This window comes from Dipodomys spectabilis, unplaced genomic scaffold (genome assembly GCF_019054845.1).
Source record: "Dipodomys spectabilis isolate Male_0828 unplaced genomic scaffold, ASM1905484v1 ptg000017l, whole genome shotgun sequence".
Taxonomy (NCBI): Eukaryota; Metazoa; Chordata; class Mammalia; order Rodentia; family Heteromyidae; genus Dipodomys; species Dipodomys spectabilis.
Genome location: NW_024870694.1, coordinates 20,074,105 through 20,101,873, shown reverse-complemented (window position 1 = coordinate 20,101,873; position 27,769 = coordinate 20,074,105). Strand labels below are relative to the sequence as shown.

At 42.2% G+C, this 27,769-nt stretch overlaps 1 protein-coding gene across 3 annotated transcripts in view; it reads right to left on the bottom strand.

The window, feature by feature from the left end:
* The window catches only part of LOC122097828 (peroxisomal bifunctional enzyme-like), a 65,157-nt gene that overhangs the window by 20,592 nt on the left and 16,796 nt on the right, over nucleotides 1-27,769 (bottom strand). The window contains exons 4-7 of one of the 3 annotated variants that reach the window (XM_042668432.1): nucleotides 25,895-26,006; nucleotides 23,312-23,416; nucleotides 16,816-17,157; nucleotides 12,768-14,147 (exon numbers count right to left, since the gene is read on the bottom strand). In XM_042668432.1, coding sequence (XP_042524366.1) covers nucleotides 12,886-14,147; nucleotides 16,816-17,157; nucleotides 23,312-23,416; nucleotides 25,895-26,006 — 1,821 coding nt within the window. In that variant the 3' untranslated portion in view covers nucleotides 12,768-12,885. Of the gene's footprint in view, nucleotides 1-3,301; nucleotides 3,406-9,518; nucleotides 9,654-12,767; nucleotides 14,148-16,815; nucleotides 17,158-23,311; nucleotides 23,417-25,894; nucleotides 26,007-27,769 lie in introns of those variants that run through there. The other 2 variants (XM_042668438.1, XM_042668423.1) reach the window with 2 other exon arrangements.

The window sequence follows — 27,769 nt, the reverse complement described above, 5'->3', positions numbered from 1 at the left end:
GGCTAGAACAGAAAGAATGTATGGCAATTGCTGGGATAACTATTTAGGAGAAAGAACTTCCTATTACTCTCTTTTATTTACTAAGAGACTTGCTAGATCTAGGTTTCCTTGGTGCTTACTATTAAAGAAGGAACAGGAAAGATCTTATGGGACAGAAAGGCCTCTATAAAAATAAGTAATGGTTAATTGGTGACAAACATCTCAACCCATTGTATTTCTTAGAGATAAGCCGAAAACAAGCGTCTATCAGGCAACCAGCTGGTGACCACCCAAAAATGAAGCCATGCAGCAAGATTGTGTAACCTTCTGCCCTTTCTTATGGAGACTTTTGCTATAAAAGCTTGTTATCCTCTGCATTAAATCGCACTCAGCATCCACTCCTCTTGTGTGTGAGTTGTCTGTTTGCCATCTCCCCACCTATTCCAGTTCCTCCTCTAGGTGTCCTCCGTTGTCCCGACAGAGCCGGTCTGCGGCGGTCTGTCTCTTCCTCTCTCTTTCTCCCATACTTGAAAGAGGTCATATTATAGAGTGAAGAGAGGGAATGGAGCCTGGAATTCACAATCCTACTGTCTTATTCTTTGAAATACTGGGAATTATAGTCCAAGCAAGTCTTCTTTGTTTTAATTCTCTAGAACATTTGTGCAAAATTTTCCTTCACTTTATAATACAGTGAAGCCATTTGGCCCTGAAATTTCTTTTTTTTTTTTTCTTTTGGTCGGTCGTGGGGCTTGAACTCTGGGCCTGGGCGCTGTCCCTCAGCTCTTCAGCTCAAGGCGAGCGCTCTACCACTTGAGCTACAGCGCCACTTCCGGTTTTCTGGTAGTTTATTGGAGATAGGAGTCTCACGGTCTCTCTCCTGCCCGGGCTGGCTTTGAACCGCGATCCTCAGATCTCAGCCTCCTGAGTAGCTAGGATTACAGGCGTGAGCCACCAGCGCCCGGCACGCCCTGAAATTTCTTGAGAGATATTTTTGATTACCGATTGCATTTTTACAGTCATATGTGGAGTTTAATTTCTCCTTGTATTATTTTAGAAGAGCTACATTTGTCTCCTCCTTTATAGTGTTTCCATTATCCTTTTTCTTGATGATAGCATCTACAGTGTTAGCTTTCTGATCATTCCTTGTAAAACATTCACTTTGTTGGAAATCTGGGTACATTGTGCCTTCCATTTTTTTAACCTCTTCAGAGATCTTAAGAACCAATATTTGACATCGTTGATCCTTTTGATTCACATTAGTATTTTTAAGTATTTCTTTCCTCGTTGTTTCCTTACTTTATTATATTTGTCTATTTTCATATGTGTTTTGTTAACTGCATCATATGGTGCTGTACCCATTATCATTATCTTTTACCTTTTTTTTTTTTTGTAGGTCATGGGGCTTGAACTCTGGGCCTGGGTACTGTCCCTGAGCTCTTCAGCTCAAGGCAAGTGCTCTTCCACTTGAGACATAGCACCACTTTCAATTTTCTGGTGGTTAACTGGAGATAAGACACCTAGGGACATTCCTGTCTGGGCTGGCTTTGAACCACGATCCTCAATTCTCAGCCTCCTAGTAGCTCGTATTACAGACGTGAGCCACCAGTGCCTCGCTTATCTTTTACCTTTCTTATAAAGTAGGTGAAATCTAAATTTTCTGCTTTTACTTTAGCTACATCCCTCAGGTTTTATATTTCTTAAACTCCATAGTGATTTTTCACTTGATTTAGAGATTAGAAATGAAGTTAACTTATAAATGTAAGCAAGTTTCTACTTGTAATTTTGTTATTAATTTCCAGCTTTAGACACATTGTTTTCAGAGAATATTATTCTAAGTGAAAATTATTGAGACAAGGGTGGATAGTCCAGTACTGGTTAACTTTTCTAAACTCTTTAGATGTGTTTGAAAAGAATGTGTATTTTCCAGTTAGTGAGTTTATTGTTCCAGATAAGCCCACTAAGTCAAATGTGATCATTACTAAAGTTTTTTCTAGAATAATGTTTTTTTTTTTCTTGTGACATGAATTCTTATTACATGTTCTCTACTACTTGATAAAAAAATTTCAGGGTTAGGGGCTGGGAAGGTGGCTCAGTGGTAGAGTGCTTGCCTTTCATGCATGAGGACCTGGGTTTGATTCATCAGCACCCTATAAGCAGAAAAAGCTGGAAGTGGCGCTGTGGCTCAAGTGGTAGAGTGTTAGCCTTGAGCTGAAAAGCTGAGGGACAGCGCCCAGGCCCAGAGTTCAGGCCCTACGATCAACCGAAAAAAAAAAAAAATTCAGGGTTGGAAGCATGCCTCAATTGATGCAATACTAGCCAATACTGAAAGTGTCAGGTTCCAAGTTTGAGTATGGTGTAGTGCCAGAAAAAAAATCAGTTTCTCCATATTTCCAGTGCCTCATTTCATCTCTCAATATCATCACCATCTTAGGCCTCAAAATTAAGTTTCCAAATAGTCAGATTTCTCCATATTTCCAGTGCCTCATTTCATCTCTCAATATCATCACCATCTTAGGCCTCAAAATTAAGTTTCCAAATAGTCAGAAAGCCATTTCAGAGCAGGTTAATCATGGCACTTTATTTTAATCTTTCTTATTTGAAAATGGGAGGATTGTAGGAGTTAGTGAGAGTTAAAATATAAAGTGTATAATAAAGTGTATAAATACACCACATTTTGCATTTGAAATAACAAATTAACTTACATTGATTTATATTCATGAAGTCAACATCTGTGATTTTTCAGGTTACCATTAACATACCTCAAATACCTCTGGTATGGCCCAATTCACTAGGCCAACATTTCCATGCGAGCGTTATTAAAGGGTTTAATACATTCATTCAGCAAAAAGAAAGACACTGTAAAACCTTACTCAATGAATTACCACTTCAGATACTCCTGCTGTATCTTTTAATTTACACACAAGGACCCAATGTAGCATGGCATGGTTACCCACTTCTGAGATGGGTGCCCCTCAGAAGGACACTGAACTCCACTTTAAGACTCTGAGAATTAAACATTAAAGTCTTACAGGGATGCTCAGGTGAGATTATCGCCTTTAATCTCACAAATAACACACACAAAAACGTTGGAAGCATAGCCATCAAGCCCAGATTTCAATGTCCTGCAAAAGCCAAACTAAACATAAAAAAAAAGTGTTCTTTAGGTGTCTTGGGAGAGACCTGTCTAATCACCCACCATGTTTCTCACTCCCACTTTAGTGTCCATAACTGCTATGCTAAGTTCTCATGCACAGGACACCTAGTACACAACTGATCAAAGTCTGTGCCTGTATCCTAGAGACAGTGGGAAAGGGTTAGTTACCTGCAGAGAATTTTCCACTGGATCCAGAAATTACAATGGCTTTTATTGTATGGTCTGACGTAGCTTTCTGTAGACCTTCTTTTATTCCATGGAGTACAGCCACACTAAAAGGAAAGAAATTATATGATGCAAGCTAGTCAAAATTAAATTGCTACCATTGCAGAGGTTTTATGTTGCCTAATTTTGAACAAGTAAGCACACATACACAAGGGACTCAAGCTCAAAAGATTATTGTAATGAAGGTTTTCATCCTTTATTCAACCAATAATATAGTGTCATTAGTTTAAATAAACCAATTTGGTTTTGAGGAGCATGAATTCAGGGCCTAGGTGCTGTCCCTGAAATTTCTGCTCACAGCTAATGCTCTGCCACTTGAGCCACAGCTTCATTTCTGGCCTTTTGTTGGTTAATAGGAGATAGAAGCATTATGGAGTTTTCTGCCCCAGCTGGCTTTGAACTGCAATACTCAGATTGTAGCCTTCTGAGTAACTGGGTCCATAGGTATGAGCCACTGGCATCTGGATAATAAAGCTACTTTTAAGGCAATATCAATTTATTTTACTTTGCTCTAACTTAACATTTGCATTAACAATTTAAAAAATTTATAACTTCTGTGGGCTGAACAAGTAATTATCTGATAAATTTAAACACATATGACATAAGCATTCATCCACTGATGTGTGCTGTATTAGAAGTACAAACATGTACAGAGGGGCTGGGTACTGTTGGCTCATGCCTGTAATCTTAGCTGCTCTGGGGGCTGCGATCTGAGGATTGTAGTTTGAAGCCAGCCAAGGCAAGAAAGTCGGTGAGACTCTTATCTCCAATAAAATACTTGGAAAAATCTGGAGGTAGCACTATAGCTCAAATGGTAAGGCCCTGCCTTTAGCACAAAGAGGTTCAGGGACAGCACCCAGGCACTGAGTTCAAGACCCAAGACTAGCAAAAAATAAATAAATAAAAGAGAAGAAAAGAAAAACTACCAAGAAAATGTTTATAAGAAAATGACAGAAAGAGCAACATTATCAAATAAACAACTAAGGTACATGAAGGCCATAATGTCAAGACCAGCTAATGATGAGTCAAACATTATGAAATAAAGGAAATAAGGTGGATTGACTTGTGTATGATAGTTACTTTTCCCCTAGATACTTTGGTGGGTTTTTTTTTTATTTTTGTTTTTGTTTTTTTGGGGGTCTGGTCATGGGGCCTGAACTCTGGGCCTAGGCGCTGTCCCTCAGCTCTTCAGCTCAAGACTAACGCTCTACCACTTGAGCCACAGCGCCACTTCCGGCTTTTTTCTTTTTGCTTATGTGGTGCTGAGGAATCGAACCCAGGGCCTCAGGCATGCAAGGCAAGTGCTCTACCACTGAGCCACCTTCCCAGCATCCCCTAGTTACTTTTCCCTGGTCACTTATAGGAAATAAACAAATTCTCTGGCCTTCAACTGGGTAATTAGAAACCAAATCTGATCATGAAAACAGATTGTGAACCATTACACAGCAGTAAAAAGACTAAAAGTCATACACAGTGGTCCCTCATTGTCTAGTAGGAACTGGTTCAGACAAGTCCCCATCCCCTTGGGATACCAAAGTCCTCATATGTTCCAATATGTTAGTAAAATTGTTCAATATTTGCATAACCTATTCACATATTATTTCTGAACTCCTCCTAATATCCCATGAAACAGAGACACTATGTGAACAGCTGTCACACTGCATTGTTCAGTGAATCACAAAACAACAAAAGACTATAAAGGTTCAAGTAACCCGGTATAACTACATTTTCTATCTGTTGGGGACCTCTGCAGGATATGCAGGGTTGACTGAATTTCTTCTGGGTAAAGGATGCCTTCAGAATGAGCCGAAATTAGTTCCCTCAGTGCCACTGAGAGTCTGGCTTTTCCCGTTCCAACAAACTACCCCGTTTTATTTATTGCTAAATTTGGAACACTCGTAAGTAGGAAAAACAGGAAAGGATATGGCTTTAACCAATAGAGCATTCTTTTTGAGGCTGAGCTGCCCAAAAGAACTACAGCCATGGAGCAGGTAAGACCACAGGGACCAAGAATATTTTTTCCTCCCATTCATACTGCTGGGTGTGGAGTATAGTTTAAAAAGACATCTAAGCTGAGTGCTGGTGGCCCATGCCTATAATCCTAGCTACTCAGGAGGCTGAGATCTGAGGGTTGTAGTTCAAAGCCAGCCTGGGCAATAAAGTCTGTGAGGCTCTTATTACCAATAAACCACCAGAAAATGAAGTGGTGCTGTGGCTCAAGTGGTAGAGCGCTAGCCTTGAGCTGAAGAGCTGAGGGATAGTTCCCAGGCCCAGAGTTCAGGCCCCACAACCGGACCCCCCCCCCCCACAAAAAAAAAAAGATGCCATCCTGGCATGCCAAATGGGACATAATCCCAGCAGCAAGAAGAAACCTCCCAGCCTCTCTCCGGACAAAGGCAGTACTGGTGACAAGGGATCATAGAGACGAGTAAATCAACCATAGGCAGTTGGAAAAAACTGTGCAGATAAGAGGGGATGGTGTCAGATCCTAAATGGAGTCATTGTGCTTGTCCTTTCAAAATGAACCATAGCCCAGGAGTCAAAAGAAAATAGCATGCCTATTTGATCTTACCTGTCTTTCTTCAAACTGGACAGCAACTTATTTCCTTGCCTTTGTTACCTGCTATTTCAGTTTATAGTGAGTCTCCCATCCATACTCTAGAGTCCAGACATCTATAGTGCAGGAAATGATCAAGGCCTCCTACCAGGCCCTTATCCACTCCAACCTAGCCCCAGTTTCTGACTGGTCATTCTCATCCACTATGCTCTCCCCTACCTAGTCACAGATATTAATTGGTCAGGAGTGGCTAGGGACATGATCAACCAACTCCAGGACCACCTGGAAATCAGGAGACAGGAACTAGCCAAGTCATCCAATGTTTTCTTTTCAGCCCTGAATGGATGACTGCCTTTCCATGTGCCATTTGTGAGCCCTCCAACAATGTTTTTTCCTTGTCTTATTGTTCGGCCCCCTGCATTGTAAGAGTTCTTTCAGATTTCATTCAAAGACGCATGCCTGCAATCACCACCAAGGAACTGTTACTGCTGCCTTCTCCAGGACCAGATGACATCTCTGCCTTCTACCCCTAAGATAGATACTCCTTGTCAGCAGGAAGTACCCACGGATGGTCAACACACCTCTATAACTATTAAAAGATTAGAATATGAGGAGGGACAGTGGGAGAAAAATGAGGGAGAGGGTAACAATGTTCAACAAGAAATGTACTCACTGCCTTAGGTATGTAACTGTAACCCCTCAGTACTTCACCTTGACAACAATTTTTTTAAAGGCTAGAATGTTAGGTCTTTCTAGGAAAGATGCTCCTTTCATTTGTTTTCTTTCCATGGGAAAAAACATGTAGATCCCCTCCCCTTTGTCCTCTCTCCATGCAAAACTGCACATGGTCCTCCTCAGAAGTCCCCACCCACCACCTGTAATCCAGGCAACTGGCACACCTGGGGCAGTGGGAGATTCCCCAGGCTCTGAGGTCACTCCCTCATCCAGTCATACCTCCTTCTCATCTTCCCTATAAAATCTCTCTCTGCCATTAGTTCTCTCTCTGCACACCCACATCTGATGCAGGATAGCGATGAGGTTCTTTTAATAAACACTCTTCTGTCTGAACTGCATCCTTCCAGACACCCCGACAGTATACGTATGATTTCAGTTAACATGTAAAACATGAAGATTCTTACTATGTGGATCACAGTCTTCTTTAAAAAAAAATGTTAACATTGTCAGGCACTAGTGGCTCGTCCCTTAAATCCTAGCATCTCAAGAGGCTGAAGATCTGAGGACTGAGGTTTGAAGCTAGTCAAGGCAGGAAAGTTCATGAGACTCTTATCTCCAATTAACCACCAAAAAGCCAGAAGTGGAGCTATGCCTCAAGTGGTAGAGCACTAGCCTTGAGTGAAAAAGCCAAGGCAGAGAGCAAGGCCCTGAGTTCAAGTGCTAGCACACACACACACACACACACACACACACACACACACACACACACACACACACACACACAATTACAATAACAGAAGTTGGAGAATTTAAATTTGGTAAGGATGGAAGAAGGGATATCTGGGATTGGAGTCTGGGGGAAAATGGTAAGTATACAGACTTAAACCCTTTTGTGGAGGTCAAAGCATTTCTGATAATAAAGAGAGTGAGCTACGAAGTTAGAATATGAGAACAGAATCTGGGTGCTCGTGTCTTATGCCTGTATTCCTATCAGCAGGCCGAGATCTGAGATTTAAGATTTGAAGCCATTCCAAGTAGAACAGTCTGTGAGACTCTTATCTCTAATTAACCATCAAAACACTAAAGTGCAGACATGGTTCAAATGGCAGAGCACCCCCTGGACTGAAAAAGCCAAGGAAGAGAGCAAGGCCCTAAGTTCAAGCCCCAGTACAGGCACACACACATAAAATGTGAACACTATTGTTCTGAGAAACAGATGTAGTAATCAGTCTTACTCTGTGAAAGACCCTAGACTCATTGGAATGGGAGGAAACATGGTTGATAAAAGTAGCAATGAAGGATTCATAGTATCTTCGAGGAAAAAAGAATTGTTTAAGCAAGAATCTCTCAGTAATAGGGAGAGATAATTACCCACATAAAAAGAGAAACAAGAAGGAAGGAACATTAAGATGCACAAAAATCTGTTCTATAGTATAACAACAACAAGCAAATTTCTATAAAAGTCATACTGTTAAGACTATCAAATATTTGTTTAACTTCCATGAATAAAGAAACCTTTACCTTTCCCCTAGTTACTTTTCAACCAAAAAAATCAACCAATCCTCTGGCTTTTGACTGGTTGAGAAACCAGTCTGATCTTAAAAACTAACTCTGGATATTTACCTAATGTCATATCCAAAGTGCATCTTCAGTTAAGCCTCAGTATCTGTGGGGATTTGTCAAGATCCTCATATGTTCAAGTCGTTTATATAAAATAGCACGATTTTTGCATATAATCTATACATACCATGTACTCCATGCCACCCAATAAAATGTAAACGCTGCTTCAATAATTATTATGCTACATTGTTTAGAGAATGGTGACGAGAATATAGAATTAGTATATGCGCATTAGGGACTCAAGTGTCCTGGACATAACTACATTTTCTAATCATGGTTGGCTGAATTGTGGATGTGGAATCCTTATGCAGAGTCAACAGAATTTCCTTGTGCATAATGGACGAGGCAACAGGCGTATGAGAGTCAATGGCCTTTCCCATTCTAACCAACCCCTCCTCTTTTATCGTGGGGAATTTTGAAAACCTCCTATGCAGGACAAACAGAAATGGAGAGCAGAGGCCTATATTCAAGCTCCATTACAGGCACACTTATATAGTTATTAGCCAAAGGTTAGTTAACATGCTCTTTCCTAGGCAACACCAGGCCCATTTAGTAAAAGCAATAAATGATTAGCTTCTACCCCTATCCTGAGAGGGCTCTACTTTGGGATAGCTATAACCATATAAAGCAGCAAGATCCCCTTATGTGATCCCCCTCACAGGTCATATGGGTACCTGAGAGGGCACTCCTTTGGAGCACTTTAACCATATAAGGCAGCAAGATGGACAAAATCTCAGAGGCTATAAAAATCACCTGTGACAATAGCTGGCCCTTCTCTCTGTCCCTTTACTGGCAATAAACCTTTTCTTTGTTCTTTATACCTGGATGTCTGTGTGGTTTTCTGGCAAAGTCTACTTTACTCCAACAATAGCTTTACCAGCTGTAGCTTACTTTATTTTTGAAACCAAATAACCAAGTTACTATCTGAAAACTACAGTTTTTAGCCACACAGTGTAAGGGCAGCCTGCTTTCAAGAAGAGGAATGAGGCTGGATCTAGGGCCAAACTTGGAATTTGGACCATTGGAATTGAGAGTCCATGAGCCAACACAGATAGATGCAAGCTAGTAGTGTTTACCAGGAAGTTGGCACAACTTGTTGAAACAGCCTGGTTCCACCATCAGTCAGCCTCTGTCTGGGCCACACAGGAATGTGACTTATCTGCAGAGATGACCCAAGTGAAAAGACCCAGTACAAACCAGTTGCTTTATCTGTGTCCATTTCAGCCAGTCCGTGCTGGGTGCAAACCCCCAGAGCCAGGCACAGGCCTGTAGGACCCGCTGTTCCCCGCGGCAGAGCCCATGACCTACCTGAGCTCATTGACAGGCGGGTTTTGCAAGCGGATGAGCACCAGGGAGTTGGATAGCCTTAAGTACTCAGCCATTTTCCCCGGTCACTGAAGCTTCCTTAATTGCAGTGCCAGCTCAGCCTCCAGTATAAAGGAGTTCTGGGCCAAGCCTAACAAGAGGAAATGCGCTTTCTGGGTCGGAGGGAGCCAGGCACCACCTCCCGCCTGCTGCGGCCTCCCCTTCCGACCCCCTTCCTCCAACCGCGTGGAAGTTGTGCAGATGCCTGCCATCACAACAAATCAGAGGACACCAAAGAGGAAAAGTAGGTGTGGCAGAGGGCTAGCCGGGCGGGGCGGGGCGGGCCGGGGCCGGGGGCGGGGCCGGGGGCGGGGCGGGGGCCGGGGGCGGGGCCGGGGGCGGGGCCGGGGGCGGGGCCGGGGCGGGGCCGGGCCGGGGGCGGGGCGGGGTTTCCAGGCTAGCTGGAGAGGGCACCGGCTAGGGGCGGGGCCTGGGGCCTCTGGCTGTTACCTGCTGGTTACTTCACCCCTCCCACGCCTCCTCCCCGCCCCCTCCCACCGCCCTGTCTGCGGCAGCCCTGCCCGCAGGTGGCCGCCCCGCGCAGTTGGAGAGAACACGCACTCCGGGGCTGGGCGGTGAGGCCAGGCAGGCAGGCAGCTCACGTGCGTGGCGGGGGTGGGGGGGGTAAGGGAGGGGAAGGAGAAGGGAGGGGCGACTAAGGTGGAGGAGGGGGCGGGGCAGGGGTGATGGGCGGGGGATCGCAGCGAGGGGAGGGAGGGAGAAGGGGGAGGAGATGGAAGACTGGAGTGCGCGCGCAGGTGCGGCGGGGCACGCGTGGGGCGCTGTGTGCTGAGCGTGTCCCCTGCGGGAAGGGGGTGGGCGTGGCGTGACGGGGGCTGTGTCCCGTGGATGGCGTGCGTCCTGGGAGGAGGGCGCCCGCGGTGTGCTTCTGCCCGGTGGGTGTAGTGGGGGTGTGATTGGTGAGTTCTTAGTGGTCCGGGCGCGGAAGCAGGAATCAAAACCCAGAGCCGGTGAAGCTGCCGCTTAGCGGGGATCCCCGGAGTTGCTCCCTAGCACAAAGGAAAAATAAAAGAGGACAGGATGCGCTGACGTGCAACACCTAGACACATACACTCCACACACCACCCACCTCCCGCTGTCCCGAAATTAGTCACCTGTCTACAACTTGATGGAAAGCAAAAGCAACTAACAAGTGCTTTGTGTCTCCTGGGCAACTACATGTTTAGAACACCCTGGGGTGTTTATTACCCCAGAAGACAACAAACAGCACATCACTGCCAGTATGAACAAATCGACCCCCCTGCCAGCCCTGGAATTCCGTGTGCATCTGTGACTTGGTTGGAGAAGGTTCTACCCTAACCTCATACTAAGGACATCAAATTTAACTGGAAAGAGCAACTGCGTCTGTAACCTCCTAGAGAAGTTGCAATGACTCCACATGAACTTAAAAAATGTTAGCTGGGCAAAGGTTGCTTATGCTTGAAATACTAGGTATTCAGCCTAAGCAGAGAAGCCCATGAGATTCATGTCTTCAATTAACTACCAAGAGAGTCTCAAGTGGAACTGAGGATCAAGTGGTAGAGTGCCAGCCTTGAGCACAAAAGCTCAGGGACAGTGCCAAGGCCCTGAGTTCAAGCCCCAGGACTGGCATACACACAAAACAAAAATGTGCACAAGACCACTCCCCTCAGCTCTTCTTAGGTCATCTTAGATAAGATGTTCTCCCTGGCATTCACTCTGCCAGGCTGTTATAGGTTGGATAAAGAGATTGCATGGTACATTCCAGGTTAAATGACATGTACTTACATTAATTTATTAACAACATAAAAATGATTCTTTTGAGCAAGTGCATATCCAAGGACAGAAATGAACACTCTCGGCCCAACAAATTACAATTTGTTTTATTCCTTTGATGTTAAGAATTCAGAGCTGCCAGTGAAGTCCAGTGATAGAGGACCTGCCTTGCACATGCAAGGTCCTGGATTCAATCCCCAGCTTAATTTAAAAAAATACATGAACTCTAGGATTATCACATAGCATACACCAGCACTTGATTTCTCTTCATGATTGAATGCCCACTGTGTGGATATAACTCATTTGTTTGTCAATTAATCAGTTAATACATTTCCAATTTTAGATTATTGTAATTCTGCTATTGACATTTGGGGATGCAAGTTTTCCTATCGACCAGTCCACTAACTTTTAATCACATTGAAAAAATCCAAAAGAGAAACTTTTAGTAAAAGACATAAACTCTGCAGTATCTGTTTTGTAATCATCTCAGATGTTTCAAGATTCAAGCACTTCCACACACCAAGTCACCAAGGCTTGTCATGACGAAGAAACAGGCACCTCTACTCCATCGCAGGATTTAGAAATCCTTGAAGACTAGACATTCTCTAAGGTCCCTTTCTACACAAAGTGAATACACTTTGTATTCCTTCCCTTTGATCAGTAATAAAAAGTAATGACCATAAAGACTAGGGCTGGTTGTGAACATTCCCTGACTGGAAACATGGAGCAAGAACTCTTACCAAGAAGCTAGCAAGCAGAAGCACAACTGGACACATATGCTTTGGCCTTAGACAGAGGGTATGCGTGAATGTGGCCCCAAAGACTTCTCTATACTGAGGATGTAGGGGTCAAAATGATTTAATAACTAAGTCGAATTGATCATCTATTAATTGATGATTCATTTTCCCATTCACCAGTATACTTCTTTGTCGCATCCACCTCGACCAGCAAGGAAGACACAACCCGGGATTCTTCTCAAAGCAGTTTATTCAGGAACCTTGATTATTAGCTTCTCTTTTGCCCCGCACCCGCACTCCGGTTATAAGCCTCCTGGATGGCCAATCCCGAGGTGCCACATGGCATATACCAATAGGGTCGCAAACACGGAAGCAAACTAGGAGCCAAGCCATAGCCATATAAGGAGTTGTTTTTCACAGAGAGCACTCGCCATCGGGAAGGCGGAAGGCGGAAGGCAGCGCCATCTTTGGCTTGGCCGTGCCACGCGGCCGCGCCATCTTTGGTCGGTCGGCTCCCGCAGCTCTCCACACTTCTTCTTCAAGCTCTCTTATGAAATAATGTGCTACTGTATGCACATGAGTTTAGTCCTTAAAGTTATCTGACATGAGCACATTAAGAGGATAGGAAGCACATTTCATAACATTGTACCCACCATAATCATCAGGAAGAAATCTAAAGGAACTTTAATGAATGATTATATTATTATTGCTGATTATCTTCATATTTCAGAGCATTCTTACATTGGATCCTGAGATTTCATCTCACTGAAACTGAGTTTTCCTGGAAGCCAGCATATGAGCGCAAACCACTGGCTCAATCACAGTTTGCTGCTGGGAGGCCCTGCTAAGCTTTGCCATTCTTTCAGAGGAGGGTTTCCCTGGGCAGCCAGCTTTCTTAGGTAGTCGCTGGGCTCCAGCTGGGGAATATCAGGGTTCTGCCTGTGATACTTCTGCAACTTCTCTAGAACTGTGGGCAGTCCCACCGTGGAAGCATAGTACATGGGTCCACCCCAGTGCCTTGGCCACCCATACCCATGCAAGTAGATAACATCAATGTGCTCTGGGCTGGCAGCCATGCCTTCTCCCAAGATCCGGAAGGCTTCATTGATCAGCGCATACAAGCAGCGCTCAAGGATCTCGTCCTGCCTAATCACACGTGGCTCAATGTGATAGGTTTGTCTGTACTGAGACAGAAACTTGGAAAGCCAGGGATCAGGTTTATGAATTCTACCTAGTGGCTTGTCATAGAGATACCAGCCCTTGCCTGTCTTCTGGCCAAATCTTCCTGATTCACACAGCATATCAGCAATTGGGCAGTATCTTGCATTGCCCCTCTTGCGGGCAGGGGTCCCTGGAGGCAATGCAGGTCCAGTGAGCCCTTGTTCTTTGCGAACTTTCCAGCCCACATCCAACCCCGCAAGGTCAGACACTCTGAAGGGCCCCATTTTAAAACCAAACCCTTCCAGCACCCCATCTATGTCCTCTGGCTTACTTCCTTCTTCTAACAAGAAATATGTCTGGCTGTAGTATGGAGCCAACATTCTGTTTCCAACAAAACCATGACAGTTGCCTACAACTACCCCAATCTTCTTAATCTTCTTTGATAGATCCATAACAGTGGCAATGGTAGTGGGGGAAGAGTAGCGACTGGGAATAACCTCCAACAACCTCATAATATGAGCTGGTGAGAAGAAGTGGGTGCCAATCACCAACTGTGGACGATCTGTGGCAGAAGCAATCTCATCCACATCCAGGGATGAAGTATTGGTGCACAGAAATGCTTCTGGCTTGCACACAGCTGACAATTCAGCAAAGACCTGCTTCTTCAGGTTCATGTCCTCAAATACTGCCTCCACGACTAAATCCACACCAGCCAGCTCCTTTATAGAGGAAGCAAAGGTGAGTTTTGGTGCTGACCAGGCTTTACCACTTTGTTTCCTTTTGGATGCTTCCTTTTCCAAGATGGAAGCTATTGCCTTCTTTGCAGCCTCTAGTTGCTTTTGGTCTGCTTCTACAGCAATCACAGGGATCCTGGCCATTGCAAAGGAAATGGCAATGCCTCGGCCCATTGTTCCCAAACCTGTGGATTAGGAATGAAGGAGAGAATGATTTGATGGTAGTGAGAGCTCAAAACTCACCTCTCAACGGATACTTCTATGACAATGTCACATTTTTAAAAATTGATTAGGCACTGGGCACCAGTGGCTCATGCCTATAATCCTAGCTAGTCAGGAGGCTGAGCTCTGAGCATCGTGGTTCAAAGCTAGCCCAGGCAGGAAAGTCTGTGAGACTCTTATCTCCAATTAACCACCAGAAAACCAGAAGTGGCGCTGTGGCTCAAGTGATAGAATGCTAGCTTTAAGCTTGAAGAGATGAGGGACAGCAGCTCCCAGACCCAGAGTTCAAGCCCCATGACCAACAACATCAAAAAAGGAATAAATTGACTTAAGGATCAAGAAATAGTTTAGACTATTTTATGTGCCCCAGAGGAAATAAAAATTAATAGGATCCATATACCCACATACAAACTATGAGAAGTAATGAATTAGTCTAACAAACTGACAAGATGCATAATACATTTTATAGTCAATTCTAAGTTGGGTGATTCAAACCTGTAATCCTAGCTACCCAGGAGGCTGAGATGTGACGATCATGTTTCCAAGCTAGCCTGGGCAGGAAAATCTGTGAAACTCTTATCTTCTATTATTCACTAAAAAAGCTAGAAGTAGAGCTGCAGCTCAAGTGGTAGAACACTATCCTTGAGCAAAAAGGCTAAGGACAGCACCAAAGCCCTGAATTCAGCCCAAGGAAAAATACCAAATAATAATAATGCCATCTATGACAACATGAAAAACTCTACACTTAGAAAAAATGAACAGGGGCTGGGAAGGTGGCTCAGTGGTAGAGTGCTTGCCTTGCATGCATGAGGTCCTGGGTTCGATTCCTCAGCACCACATAAGCAGAAAAAGCTGGAAGTCGTGCTTTGGCTCAAGTGGTAGAGCGCTAGCCTTGAGCTGAAGAGCTGAGGGACAGAGCCCAGGCCCAGAGTTCAGGCCCCACAACCAGACCCCCCCCCCCCTAAAAAAAAAAAGTTGTTTTGGGCTGGGATGTAGCTCAGTGGCAAAGCGCTTGCCTAGCAAGTGCAACATCCTGGGTTCAATCCCCAGTACCAAAAAAGAAAAGACAAAAAAAAATACAGTTTTAAAAAAAAGAATTCGGTTAAGCTAGGCACCAGTGGCTCAAGCCTGTAATCCTAGCTACTCAGTTTTTTTTTTTTTTTTTTGGTCCGGTCGTGGGGCCTGAACTCTGGGCCTGGGCGCTGTCCCTCAGCTCTTCAGCTCAAGGCTAGCGCTCTACCACTTGAGCCACAGCGCCACTTCTGGCTTTTTTCTTTTTGCTTATGTGGTGCTGAGGAATTGAACCCAGGGCCTCAGGCATGCAAGGCAAGCGCTCTACCACTGAGCCACCTTCCCAGCCCCAATCCTAGCTACTCAGGAGGTTTGAAGACAGGCCTAGCAAGAAAGTTTGTGAGATTCTTACCTCCAATTAACAAGCAAAAGGCAGAAGTGGAGGTATGGCTCAAGTGGTAGAACACCAGACTTGAGAGTCTTAGGGATAGAGGCTGGGAATGTAGGAACATTCCATAGGACACATGGGAACAGTGGAAGGTCATATCACAAACTCATGTTTCTGTGTTGTTTTATTGCCAGTACTAGGCTTAAGCTCAGGAATTCTTTCTTGCTTAATCGGTCTTTTTTGTTTGGCTGGCATTCTACTATTTGAGTAATGTCTCTACTCCAGCTTGTTTTTTATTGTAGATTGCAGGGCTTGAACTCAGGACCTGGGTGCTGTCCATGAACTCTTTTTGCTCAAGGCTAGTGCTCTACCACTTTGAACCAGTTCCACTTCTTGTTTCCTGTTGATTAATTGGAGATAAGCGTCTCACAGACTTTCTTTCCTTGGCTGGCTTTGAACCACGATCCTCAGATCTTGGCCTCCTGAGTAGCTAGGACTACAGGTGTGAGCCATCAGCACCTGGCTACTCCTGCTTTTTGCTGGTTCCTTTGGACATAGAGTCTATTAGGGTTTTTTTGTCTGTGCTGGCTTCAAACTGTGGTCATGTAGAGCTCAGCCTGTTAAGAAACCATGACCAAGAGAAATAAATGGATCCAGGGATCAAAAAGACAAGAGAGGGCTGGGAATGTGGCTTTGTGGTACACTGCTTGACTAGCTGGGTTTGATTCCTCAGTACCACATAAACAGAAAAAGCCAGAAGTGGCACTGTGGCTCAAATGGGAGTGTTAGCCCTGAACAAAAGAAGCTCAGTGACAGTGCCCAGGCTCTGAGTTCAAGCCCTAGAACTTGGGGGAAAAAAAAAAAAAGACAAGCGAATGCATTTCAAATACCTAACCACAAAAGGACAGGCTACATTTTGAAATACAGTACAAATAATATTCCTTATTAGGAAACCCTAGAGTGAGAGATTCATAAAAGGAGGCAGTTTGGAAGAGTTAAAAAAAAAAAAAGTTCAGTCTGGAGTCACACATACCTAGTTTCCTCACTGTTGAAAAGGTTAGTTAGCTTCTCTACACCCTCCTACATAAAACAAAGAGCTCATGGTATGGGGTGAGAATTAAGAAACCTAACAAAGCAATAGTTTCAGCACAGAACTTCATATCTGGCAGCCTGAGCAAATAAGCACACACATGTAAATTGTGGTGAGCCCCATGAACTCTCCCAGAACTTACCAAGAACACCAACTGAAAAGATGGGTCTCCCTGAAGCTGTTTTCCAGGATGCCCCAGAGGGACTTGACCACTTATTTACATTCCTTTCTGCAAAGAAAGCATACTGCAGGGCTCTAGCTTGCCCTGATTCCCGAAGGTACCAAAACAGTTTCTCCTCCTCCTTGATGCCTACTTCATAGGGATACTTCACAGAGGCCTGCACTGCATGGACACAGGTCTCCGGAGCGAGAACACCAGGGTACTGCTTCCGCATCTTGGCAAAGGCCTCACTGAAAATGGCGTCCATGTTGGGCAAGCTCGGAACTGTCTTGTTCAAGATTCTGCGTGATTCCAGAGGTTTATCTGGAAGGAAAAAGACAGAGCAGAGCATTTCCAAGTGGTACTTGCAGTAAGGGAAAAATAATATATGACAAGAATAACAACAGTAGCAATAACCGGTTACAAGTCAAAGTATCAAAGTATATCCTAATCCTCAAGCTATTTAATGGAACACTAGTTTCATCTCTATCTTTGTAACTTTGTCTTATAAGATAGTATTGATAGTATTTAAGAGACTGATGTAATAGTAAGTTACCTAATTGAGGCATAAACTTTTAATTATCTTTTTATTTCAAGGCTAAGACCATTTTTTTTTGGTCCAGTCATGGGCCTGAACTCTGGGCCTGGGCGCTGTCCCTCAGCTCTTCAGCTCAAGGCTAGCGCTTTACCACTTGAGCCACAGTGCCACTTCTGGCTTTTTTCTTTTTGCTTATGTGATGCTGAGGAATCGAACTCAGGGCCTCAGGCATGCAAGGCAAGCACTCTATCACTGAGCCACCTTCCCAGCCCCAAGGCTAAGACCATTTTATAATAGATTAAATATTGGTCTGTCAGTGAATCTAAAGAGGATAGTTTCTAATTAATATTTTTACATTTAACATTCCTTAAACTCATTTCTACTAACAAAATCATAAAACACCAGGGAAAACAGTATGATACAGATGTATGGGTAGGCACAGATACCAATGAAGAAAACTGCTAGATCAGTAACTAATCATTACAATTACACTCTACCTTCCTTCTTACGTATTTACAGTATTTGGTTGGAACTCAGATTCCATTGAACTTTCCCACTCTACTTGAGCCATGCCCTCAACTGATTTTAAACATAGGTAGAAAACAATCAGTGAAAGAGTATTGGGGGAAAAAATTATGCTGGGATAATTGGATAGCCACAGGCTAAATAAAGAAATAAATTTACATCCTTACCTAGCATCACAGACAAAAACTAAAAGTGGATGATAAATCCATGTGTGGTCTAAAACTATGCACAATTCTGGAAGAAAATGGAAGGACACCTTTGTAATCTTGGCCTAGGCAATGTCCTCTTAGATAAATAACACTTGCATGAGCCACAAAAGAAAAAAAATTAAGTTGAATGACAACAAATCTTTTAAAAAATTAATGCAGAGGGCACTATTAAGAGAAGGAAATGAAGAACTATAGCATGGGAGGAAATGTTTCAGCAGCAGGCAAAGCAACATCAGCCTTCCAGTGTCCACTTTCTACCACCAGAATCTATGACAGTATTGACTAAGAAGAGAAATGGACCGTGTAAGTAGGATTAAGAGGAGAGGTATTGAGATGGGAGACTACCTTGCATGATCTGTATGGGCCTAATATAACATAGTTGTCATGAAAGAGGTCTAACAGAAGTGTCTAGAGAGATGAAACAGCAGAAAGACATGATCTCAGACAAAAAGGTAGCTTTCAACATGGGAGAAGGAGACAAGAACCAAGGTATTTAGTTGTCTCTAAAGTGAGGAACCAAACTCAGTTTACACACAGCAAGAACTCAAGGAACAGGGCTCACAAGGCAAGCTAATGAATTCTATCAACCATTCAAATATCCAGGAAATGGTTCTGCCCTTAAGTCTGTAGAAAGGAATGCAGCAGCTAACAGCTGGATTTTTTTCTCCAGTCAACCTCTACCAGACTTCGACCCCTACATAAATCTATGACAACAAATCTATATTAGTCACATTGCTAGTCCTGTCATAATTTGATATCATAGTAGTAGAAAAAAATTATACAAGTTTCACATGAAATGTCTAACAAAGAGCTGGTATTCACACTATATAAACAACTCTTACAACCTAATGAAAAGAAGTCAAACAATTCTATTCTTTAGAGGCGGTGGGATAAACTTGAACAGATATTTCTCCAGAAGATATATAAAAAGCTACTTTGTCCATGGGGAAAAAAATTCCATTAGCCATAAGGGAAATGCAAAATAAAACCAGAGCAAATGTGTTAACATTCACTGTCAAAGTAATGGGACATCATTTCTGAGATTGATTCTGTCTTCTTACTCTCTTTTGCTTTCATAATCTAATGAGAGCCACTTGTCAGGCTGTGAGCTGCCTTATGGGGAAACCAATATGGAAACAAACAAACAAACCGAGGAAGACCTTTAGCTGATAGCTGATGGCCCTGGATGAAGGACCATTAGGACATAAGGAACTGAATCTTGAAACAACCCTTTGAAGCTCAAGAGCTCCCCTAGATATTGAGATCACTACAGCTACAGCCAATGTTACAGGTCTAACTTGGATTGAAGCTTTGTGTAAAACCCAAAAGCCAGAGGACCTAGCTAAGCACATCTGGACTCCTGACATACAAAAATTGTATGACAAATGCTTGACTTTAAGCTGCTAAGTTTTGGGAGTGATTATGTTACTGCAGATAATGAGCATAGACCCGCTAGAAAAGCTGTAAAAAAGACATCAATACCAAATGTTGGTGATTATGTGGCGAAACTAGAATTCTCATTCATTATTTCTAAGTATGGAAGATGGGAATCACTTTGAAATACTGTTATCTCCAAAATAAACAAACATGAACTTATTGTTTAACATAACAATGTGACTAACAATCTACCTGAAAAAAAATTAAAGCTTATGTCCACATAAAATTTGTCTGTAGACACTCATAGCATCATTACTCATAATTGCAAAATCTAGAAATAACCCAAATAAAGAAAATATTTTATAGCCTTATCACAGAATGCTGTTCACCAATAAAAAGAATAAAGTACTTCTAGGCAGAATGGTTCACATTAGTAATTGAGAGGCTGAAATCAAAAGGATCAAAACTTTGTGGCCAGTTCAAGCAAAATTTACAAGATTCTACCTCAAGCAATAAAGTTGAACAAGGTGGAGGACATTTGCTATCCTATCTACCCAGGAGCAATAAATAGGATTGTGGTCCAGGCTAGCACTGGGAAAAACACAAGACCCAATATGAAAATTAAAGAAAGCAGAAGTGCCAGGGCCCAGGATTAAGTGCTTGAGTGTCTTCTTAGCCTACCCACATCCACTAGTGTGTGGGTAAAGAGCGGGGGAGGGAAGAACAATTACTGACATATGCTCCACACCACTTGAACTTTTTAGAAAGTACTGAATAAAGTCAGATACAAGTGATTTTGTTATGCAGTGTTATTTATATTAAATGCCCAGAAAAAGGCAAACATAGAGACAGGAAGATAATTATTCGTTGCCTAGGATATGGTATATTGAGTGAGAGCTAGAATAGGTATTAAGAAATGTTTTGTGACAGGGGCTGGGAAGGTGGTTCAGTGGTAGAGCACTTGCCTTGTATGCCTGAGGCCCTGGGTTCCATTCCTCAGCACCACATAAACAAAAAGAAAAAAGCCATAAGTGGCGCTGTGGCTCAAGTGGTAGAGCGCTAGCCTTGAGCTGAAGAGCTGAGGGACAGCGCCCAGGGACAGAGTTCAGACCCCATGACCGGACCCCTCCCCCCCAAAAAAAGAAATGTTTCATGGGAATAGACAAGGTTTAAAGTTTAATATACCTCATTGAAGATACTATAGTATGTCTAGAAATGAATTAACCGAGAGAGGTTTAAGACCTTAATGAAGATAGCTATAGTATTTTATAGAACACAAAGGACACTTGCTCCTAAATATATTTAGTAGCTCAAAATATAAATAATTTCCATTGGTGTTAGTAAAAATTATAACTGGAACCAGTGTTCTATACTTCACTAAGTATCTCAATAAAATTATCCTAAAACTTACAAAAAAGAATAATGGCTAAAATTTATAGTTACCAAAACTTCAGCTACATGAGAAATTGTTTTCTAAAATGTGCTTGTGTCTCAGAAATATTCTATTATATCACAAATGTACATCTTAGGTATTCAGAAGACCTAACAAAGCTTATAAAGCAGTGTATTATAGAAGGGCAAATGAATATGAGTCAGCCTTGGGCCTGCACTGGTGTGTTAAGATGTGTCAAAGGCTGTATGAGCAGTCTGGATTATGTGCACATGAGGCATTCTATAATCTCAGCGTCTCATTTTATTTTTTCAGTATGGGGACTTGAACTCAGGGTCATATGCTTGCTAGAAAAGCACTCTACTGCTAAGCCATGTCTCCAGCCTTTTGGGGCTGGTTATTTTGAGATAGGGCCTTATTTCTTGGCTGACCAAGTACCTGGGCCACAATCTTCCTTTTTTTTTTTTCTTTCCATAGCTAAGAAGACAAGCTCATTTTACCATGCCCATCTTCATCTGGGAGATGGAGTCTCATGCACTTTTCTGCTGGGCTAGGCTAGAATCATGATCTCACATTCTCAGCCTGCTATGTAACTAGGATGACAGAATTGTACCACTGTGCCCTGCTACTGGTTAAAAAGGAACCTCATGTGTATATCCAGGCTTGCCTTAAACTATGATTCTCCTGACCTTAGCCTCCCAAGCATCTGGGATTACAAGCATGATCCATTGGTGTCCAATTCTTTTTATAAACTAAATGCAAGAATATTTCTTGATGTATAATTTATAAAGTTGAGAATAGCTTCCTAAATGACTAATAGTTAAGAACAGCAATAAGGATAAGTGCCATTGCCTCACACTTGTAATCCTAGCTACTTTGGAGAAGAAAAGGATCACAGTTTGAGATTGGCCCAGGCAGAAAAGTTTTCAAGATTTGTTCTTAACCTATATCTGGTCACAGTGGTACAGGCTTATCATCCTAACTAGATGGGAAGCTAAGACTGGGAGAATCTTATTCCAGGTCAGCTCAGGTAGAAAAGGCATTATATATTTATTTTTTAATTTAATATAAGAATTATTCCAAAAACTACAATTAATTTTAAAAAAACAAAATCAGATTATATTCTAAGTGAACTATGATTTTCATTCATTTCTTTAACTCAAATCTCAAATCAGGATATAAGTATTTCAATAAGGAAATAAATGCCTTGTAGCAATTGAGGTCTTTACTAACTTGAACCAGAGTGAGAATGGTCTACCTTGAGCACAATCCAAAGAGTAATTTAGGGACCCCTAAGGCCAACAGCATTTGCTTTGACTCAACTAAGTGAGGTGTAACAAAACAAGCAGGCCTCAGAACTCTGAGACCTGGTGAAGATAAACAGGAAGACAGAAGAACAGTAGGGAAATTATTTCCGTTTGGGCAAGGAAATCTTTAAGGTTTGCACAATTTTCTCCCACAGCCTCTTACCTCTCCAGTACCACCCCTATTTTTACACTGAAACAGGAACTAAATGGACCACAATGGAAAGGTGAGACTTCTTTTGTCAGCCAAACAATCGCATTTTCAGACTGTCTTGGAATGACCCAGAGGCTTTGCTGCCACCTTGTGGGCAAACAGCACATACTCTCTGTGCTAAGGCCAAAACACTCCTTCAAGGTAATTTTCTCTGTCCCCTTTTCTTGCTCGTTCAGTGCTGACATCATCCATAGACTTTGAAAAGGAATACATTAAGCTAACCCAACAAGTAAACAAACAAATTTATGGTAACCACCTAAAGGACTGTAATGGAAATCTTTTTTTGTGTGTGAAAGTAAGGTAAGTTTATTTGGAAAGGAAGTCACTTCCAATTAACTAAAAACAAGTCATCTCTAGGGTAAAAATGACTCTCAAAGGAACATTGAAAGAAACATCATGCATCTGTAAAGTGAGAACTCCTGTCACAGACATGGTGACTCAGTCATTGCCACAGACGCTCCAGGGGACACAGCTTTGTGTGGGGAATTGCAGGACCTGTCTGTGTTCTCCTGTAAAACATGGGTTTGCTCCTCTGTATCAACTCTAATTCTATTTTTTAACTGGAAAAACACTCATAGGGCAAAAAACTTCAAAGTCATATACCCAGAGCAGCCATTTATTTCCTAAAAATCCTTACTGAAATACTTTAAGCAGAGATCAGCACTCATTCATGCATTTTCCACATACACATATTTAATTTCATCCTCTCTTGTTATACCATTGGTATACCCCAACATACAATGATGCTTTTGTTCACTAACACATTATATCATGGAGTTTATTGCTTGACAGTACATTAATCCCTAAGGAGTATCACATTCCATCACATGGATGCCTAATGAGATATTTAGGAAGCTCCTTCTTAAAATGCAACTAAGGCTTGTTCCCAATACTGTGATACATCTATTTTTGGCTTCTTACCAACAATTTGCTGGGCAAATTTGATTGCTTCTTCAAGCACATCTAAGTTCACAACTTTATCCACAATCCCCATCTTGAGTGCTTCACCTGCCAAAATATGCCTTCCTAAAACAAAAGCAAAAAACACAAAGAACAATGTAAGATGGAAGCACAACATTGTTCTTCTCTCTGGAAGACTTATTATTAGTAAAATAAAGGATACCACTCAGACTACTGTAAGAGGAAGACCACCACAGAAATAGGAAGAAAACAGATTTAAGGGGCAGCTCAATTTCCACGGTCAGAGTGACTGTGGGAAATAGCAACAGAACCACAGTCTCTTCACTGATAAACGGCAGGAACTATACCTGCCTGAGGCAAAAATAACATATCTTCTTCCTATTCCATAAAAGTCTAAAGAAGTAATTTATATAATATTAATCTAATTAGAAATCCGAAAGGGTTGGTTTTTCAGATAATAAAAGAATAGCAGTACTTCCATATGCCTTATATCTACTATACACGAGGGACTGTATTGATTAACTAAAAGAAAAGAATAGCCCCCAAACATAAACAAAGTTGGTAAGACAGGAAATGTATCAGACTAAAGGATAAAATACTGGTCACCACTGGCTCCTGTTTACTCAGGAGGCTGATATCTGAGAATCTAGGTTTGAAGCCAGCCCAGGATGAGCTGGATTGAGCAATGGCTCAAGAGCTAACCATGAGCAAAAAAGCTCAGGGTCAGTCAGTGCTCAGTCCAAGCCCTGGGATCAGCGCGCGCGCACACACACACACACACACACACACACACACACACACACACACACAGATGAAATGAAATAAAGTACAATTGAAATTATGTAGGAGAAAGTGGGGAAGACTTTTGCCATATTTTGGCACCCAGCACCTTGACCAAGCCTGCTTGTTAAATTTCTATTTGATGAGTCCCTGTATGAATGCAGAGATGATTAGACAATCATTTCTTCAGGTCCCTAATAGTGGGGCATAACCTGTGACCTCAAGCTAGCTGAACAGAGTGCTCTACTGAGGGTTCTTAAGCTGAAGTCAAGGATACTAAAGTAGCAGTAATGATGGTGGTAACGGTAGTATGGTGTGGCTGACAGTTTCCAGTGTTCTCAGGGCACTGGAAGCCTCCAGTAGAGAACACTACTTCTAAAGGGTGATAGAGCTGCAGGCAGTTGATGTCTATAGTGAAGATGATGACCCCGGGCTAAGGTCTTTATAAGATCCTGTGTAAATCTAAGACAAGATCTCAAGGCACAGAGAGCTCTTCTTCAAGCTGCAGAATTTTCTCCCTAGTTTTCTTTACCAGGTCTTTCAAAAGTTAAAAAAAAATCCAGATGCCATTTTAAAGTTCCCCACTATCTCCTCCAAATATAGGTGTACAATTTTACTGCCAGCTTTCTTCTAATTCACTGTGACCATTTCCATAAACTCAAAAATGGTTCTCATGACTATCGTTTCCACTTTTTGTCTTCACTGTACTAAACATGGGGATATTTCCTGATCTAGTGTTCTGGAAAAAGAAACTAAGCCTCATTTGTTTCATGTCATTATAATCAGAAAGCCAGTTTTCTTCCTTGATTCCCCCAAATACTAACCTCATTCATTGTCATCACATCACCACATAGTGATGTGAGAGAATGATTACTATCTCATTTCTGGAAGATAAGGAAGACAAAGATAAAGTCCTTGACCCACAACCTCAAAATGAATTGCACTTATTTTGGAGTAAATGGTTTTATATACTCTTTCCTCTAGTGTTATACAATTGAAAGTCTCCTGGTATGTCCTACAAAGTAAAACGTTTGGTGAATCTAGAGTTTAGTGCTACGTTGTTGAGGCTTACACTTGAAAAATAAAAGTTTCCTTATACAATTAATACCTTACTGAAGAAAGGAACACATCAATTGCCCACTGAAACTTGAAAATTCTAGTTTTGACTCTTGTTGTTTTGAATATAATATTCTCAGTGTGATCCCTTGGTTCTATGAATAGTCACTTCAATTTTAATACAACTCTCAATTTGATGAGCATTTTGCATATACTCTCTTTTGAGCTTTTATGCTCAAGGCTAGCACACTACCATCTGAGCCACAATTCCACTTCCTGCTTTTTGGTGGTTAACTGGAAGTAACAGACTCTGCCTGGGCTGGGTTTGAACTGCAATCCTCAGATCCCAGCTTTCAGAGTAGCTAGGATTACAGGTATGAGCCACTGGCGCCCAGCTTACACTCCTTTCCAAGACTCACATGTAGCATTTTCATTTAAGAAGTTCTCCGGCGGCGGGGGAGGGAAAGAGGGAGAAAAATGAGGGAAGGGGTAACAAGTTAGACAAGAAATGTAATCACTACCTATGTAACTGTAACCCCTCTGTACATCACCTTGACAATAAAATTTTAAGAAAAAAGAAGTTCTCTAGGCAAGTTCTATTTTCATTTTAAGATGAAATTTTAAAATGAAGACAATTTAAAGCAACCCTACTGTTATATGGGTAGTAAAGGGGCCGACCCAGGATGCTTCTAGGTGCTGGGACCTTCCTCACATTGATCTAGACAGGTGCCCAAAGTGTATACTGACCTGAGGTTATCAAGTCAAGTGCAGCAGGAAGTCCAATAAGTCTGGGAAGAAGCTGAGTTCCTCTTGCACCAGGAAGGATTCCCAGTTTGACTTCTGGGAAACCAATCGCAGTCTATCAGACATTGAAATAGAAAGCCCATTACAATGAGATCACATGTTCAGAGTGAAGACAAGCACCTCGTAGGGTTTCCTACATCCTCAATAATGCACATGTTTCAATTACCTCAGTCTTTCTAGAGGACAGACTAGTATATAGTGTTAAAATGTGTCACTGGTTTCTGGCGCCTTTTTCCTCTTACCTGTGTCAGACAACAAATATAGCCTCTACAATCAATTTGCTGGGTTGCTGTTAGAGGCAGAAAATGCAAGAAAGTAATGAGGAAACCCAGAGCATGGAACAGAATGTAGGCAAATTATAAGTTTAAAATAGGACACAAAGAATTTTAGAATTCAACCACAAAATAACTAATATAAAATGGGCAAAGATCTTAATAGAGAAATCCCCAAAGAAGAAATATTAATGGTCAATAAACAAATGGTAAACGAAAATATTCAATATGTATGCCAAGATCCAGTGGCTCACACATGTAATCCTACCGACTCAGGAGGCTGAGATCTGAGGATCACACAGCAAAGCCACAGGGACAGGAAAGTTCATGAGATTCTTAGCTCCAAATTAGTCACAGAAAAAGCCAGAAGTAGAGCTGTGCCTCAAATGGTAGAGTGTCAGCCTTGAATGAAACAGCTAAAGGACAGAGGCCAGGCACTGAGTTCAAGCCTCAGTATAGGCACAAAAGAAAAAGCTCGGGTTGGGAAGGTGGCTCAGTGGTAGAGCGCTTGCCTTGCATGTATGAGGCCCTGGGTTCGATTCCTCAGCACCACATAAGCAAAAAGAAAGAAGCCGGAAGTGGCACTGTGGCTCAAGTGGTAGAGTGGTAGCCTTGAGCTGAAGAGCTGAGGGACAGTGCCCAGGCCCAGAGTTCAGGCCCCATGACCGGACCCCCCCCCCAAAAAAAAAAAGAAAAAGAAAAAGCACAATATAATTAGCTATCAGAAGAATGAAAACCTAAACCACAACAATATAAAACTTGATACCTAGTAGAATAAATTTAATTTAAAAGGAAGAAAATAGGGGCTGGAAAGGTGGCTCAGTGGTAGAGCGCTTGCCTTGCATACATGAGGCCCTGGGTTCGATTCCTCAGCACCACATAAACAAAACAGAAAAAAGCCGGAAGTGGTGCTGTGGTTCAAGTGGTAAAGCGCTAGCCTTGAGCTGAAGAGCTGAGGAACAGCACCCAGGCCCAGAGTTCAGGGCCCATGACCGGACCCAAAAAAAAAAAAAGGCAGAAAATAGTAAGTGCACGAGAGGATATAAAGACAAAAAACTATATATTGCTGGTGGGAATGTTAAATAATGCAAACAATTTGGAATACAGTTTGGCAATTTCTCAAAGGTTAAAGGTCAAAATCACTATATGACCCACTAATGTGAGCAGAGAAAATATACACAAAAATTTTGTATGCCAAGTTTTAGAGGATCATTGCTGCTTAAAACAAAAGACCAAATAGATAAAACAAAATGTATACATCCTTAAAATGGTGTATTCAGTCACAGTCAGGAATAAAAAAAAGTGAATCATGATATGAATATAAATTATGGATACGGGGAGCGGGAGGAGGTGGGGAGGTGGGGAGGGAAGGGATGGTAGGGGAAAATAAAGGAGGAGGAAACAATGCTCGCTATGAAATGTACTCATTACCCTACTCATGTTACTGCAACCCCTCTGTACAACATGTTTACAATAAAAAATTAATAAAATAAAAAATAAATTATGATATGGATGAACCTAGAGACATGCGAAGTAAAAGAAGGCA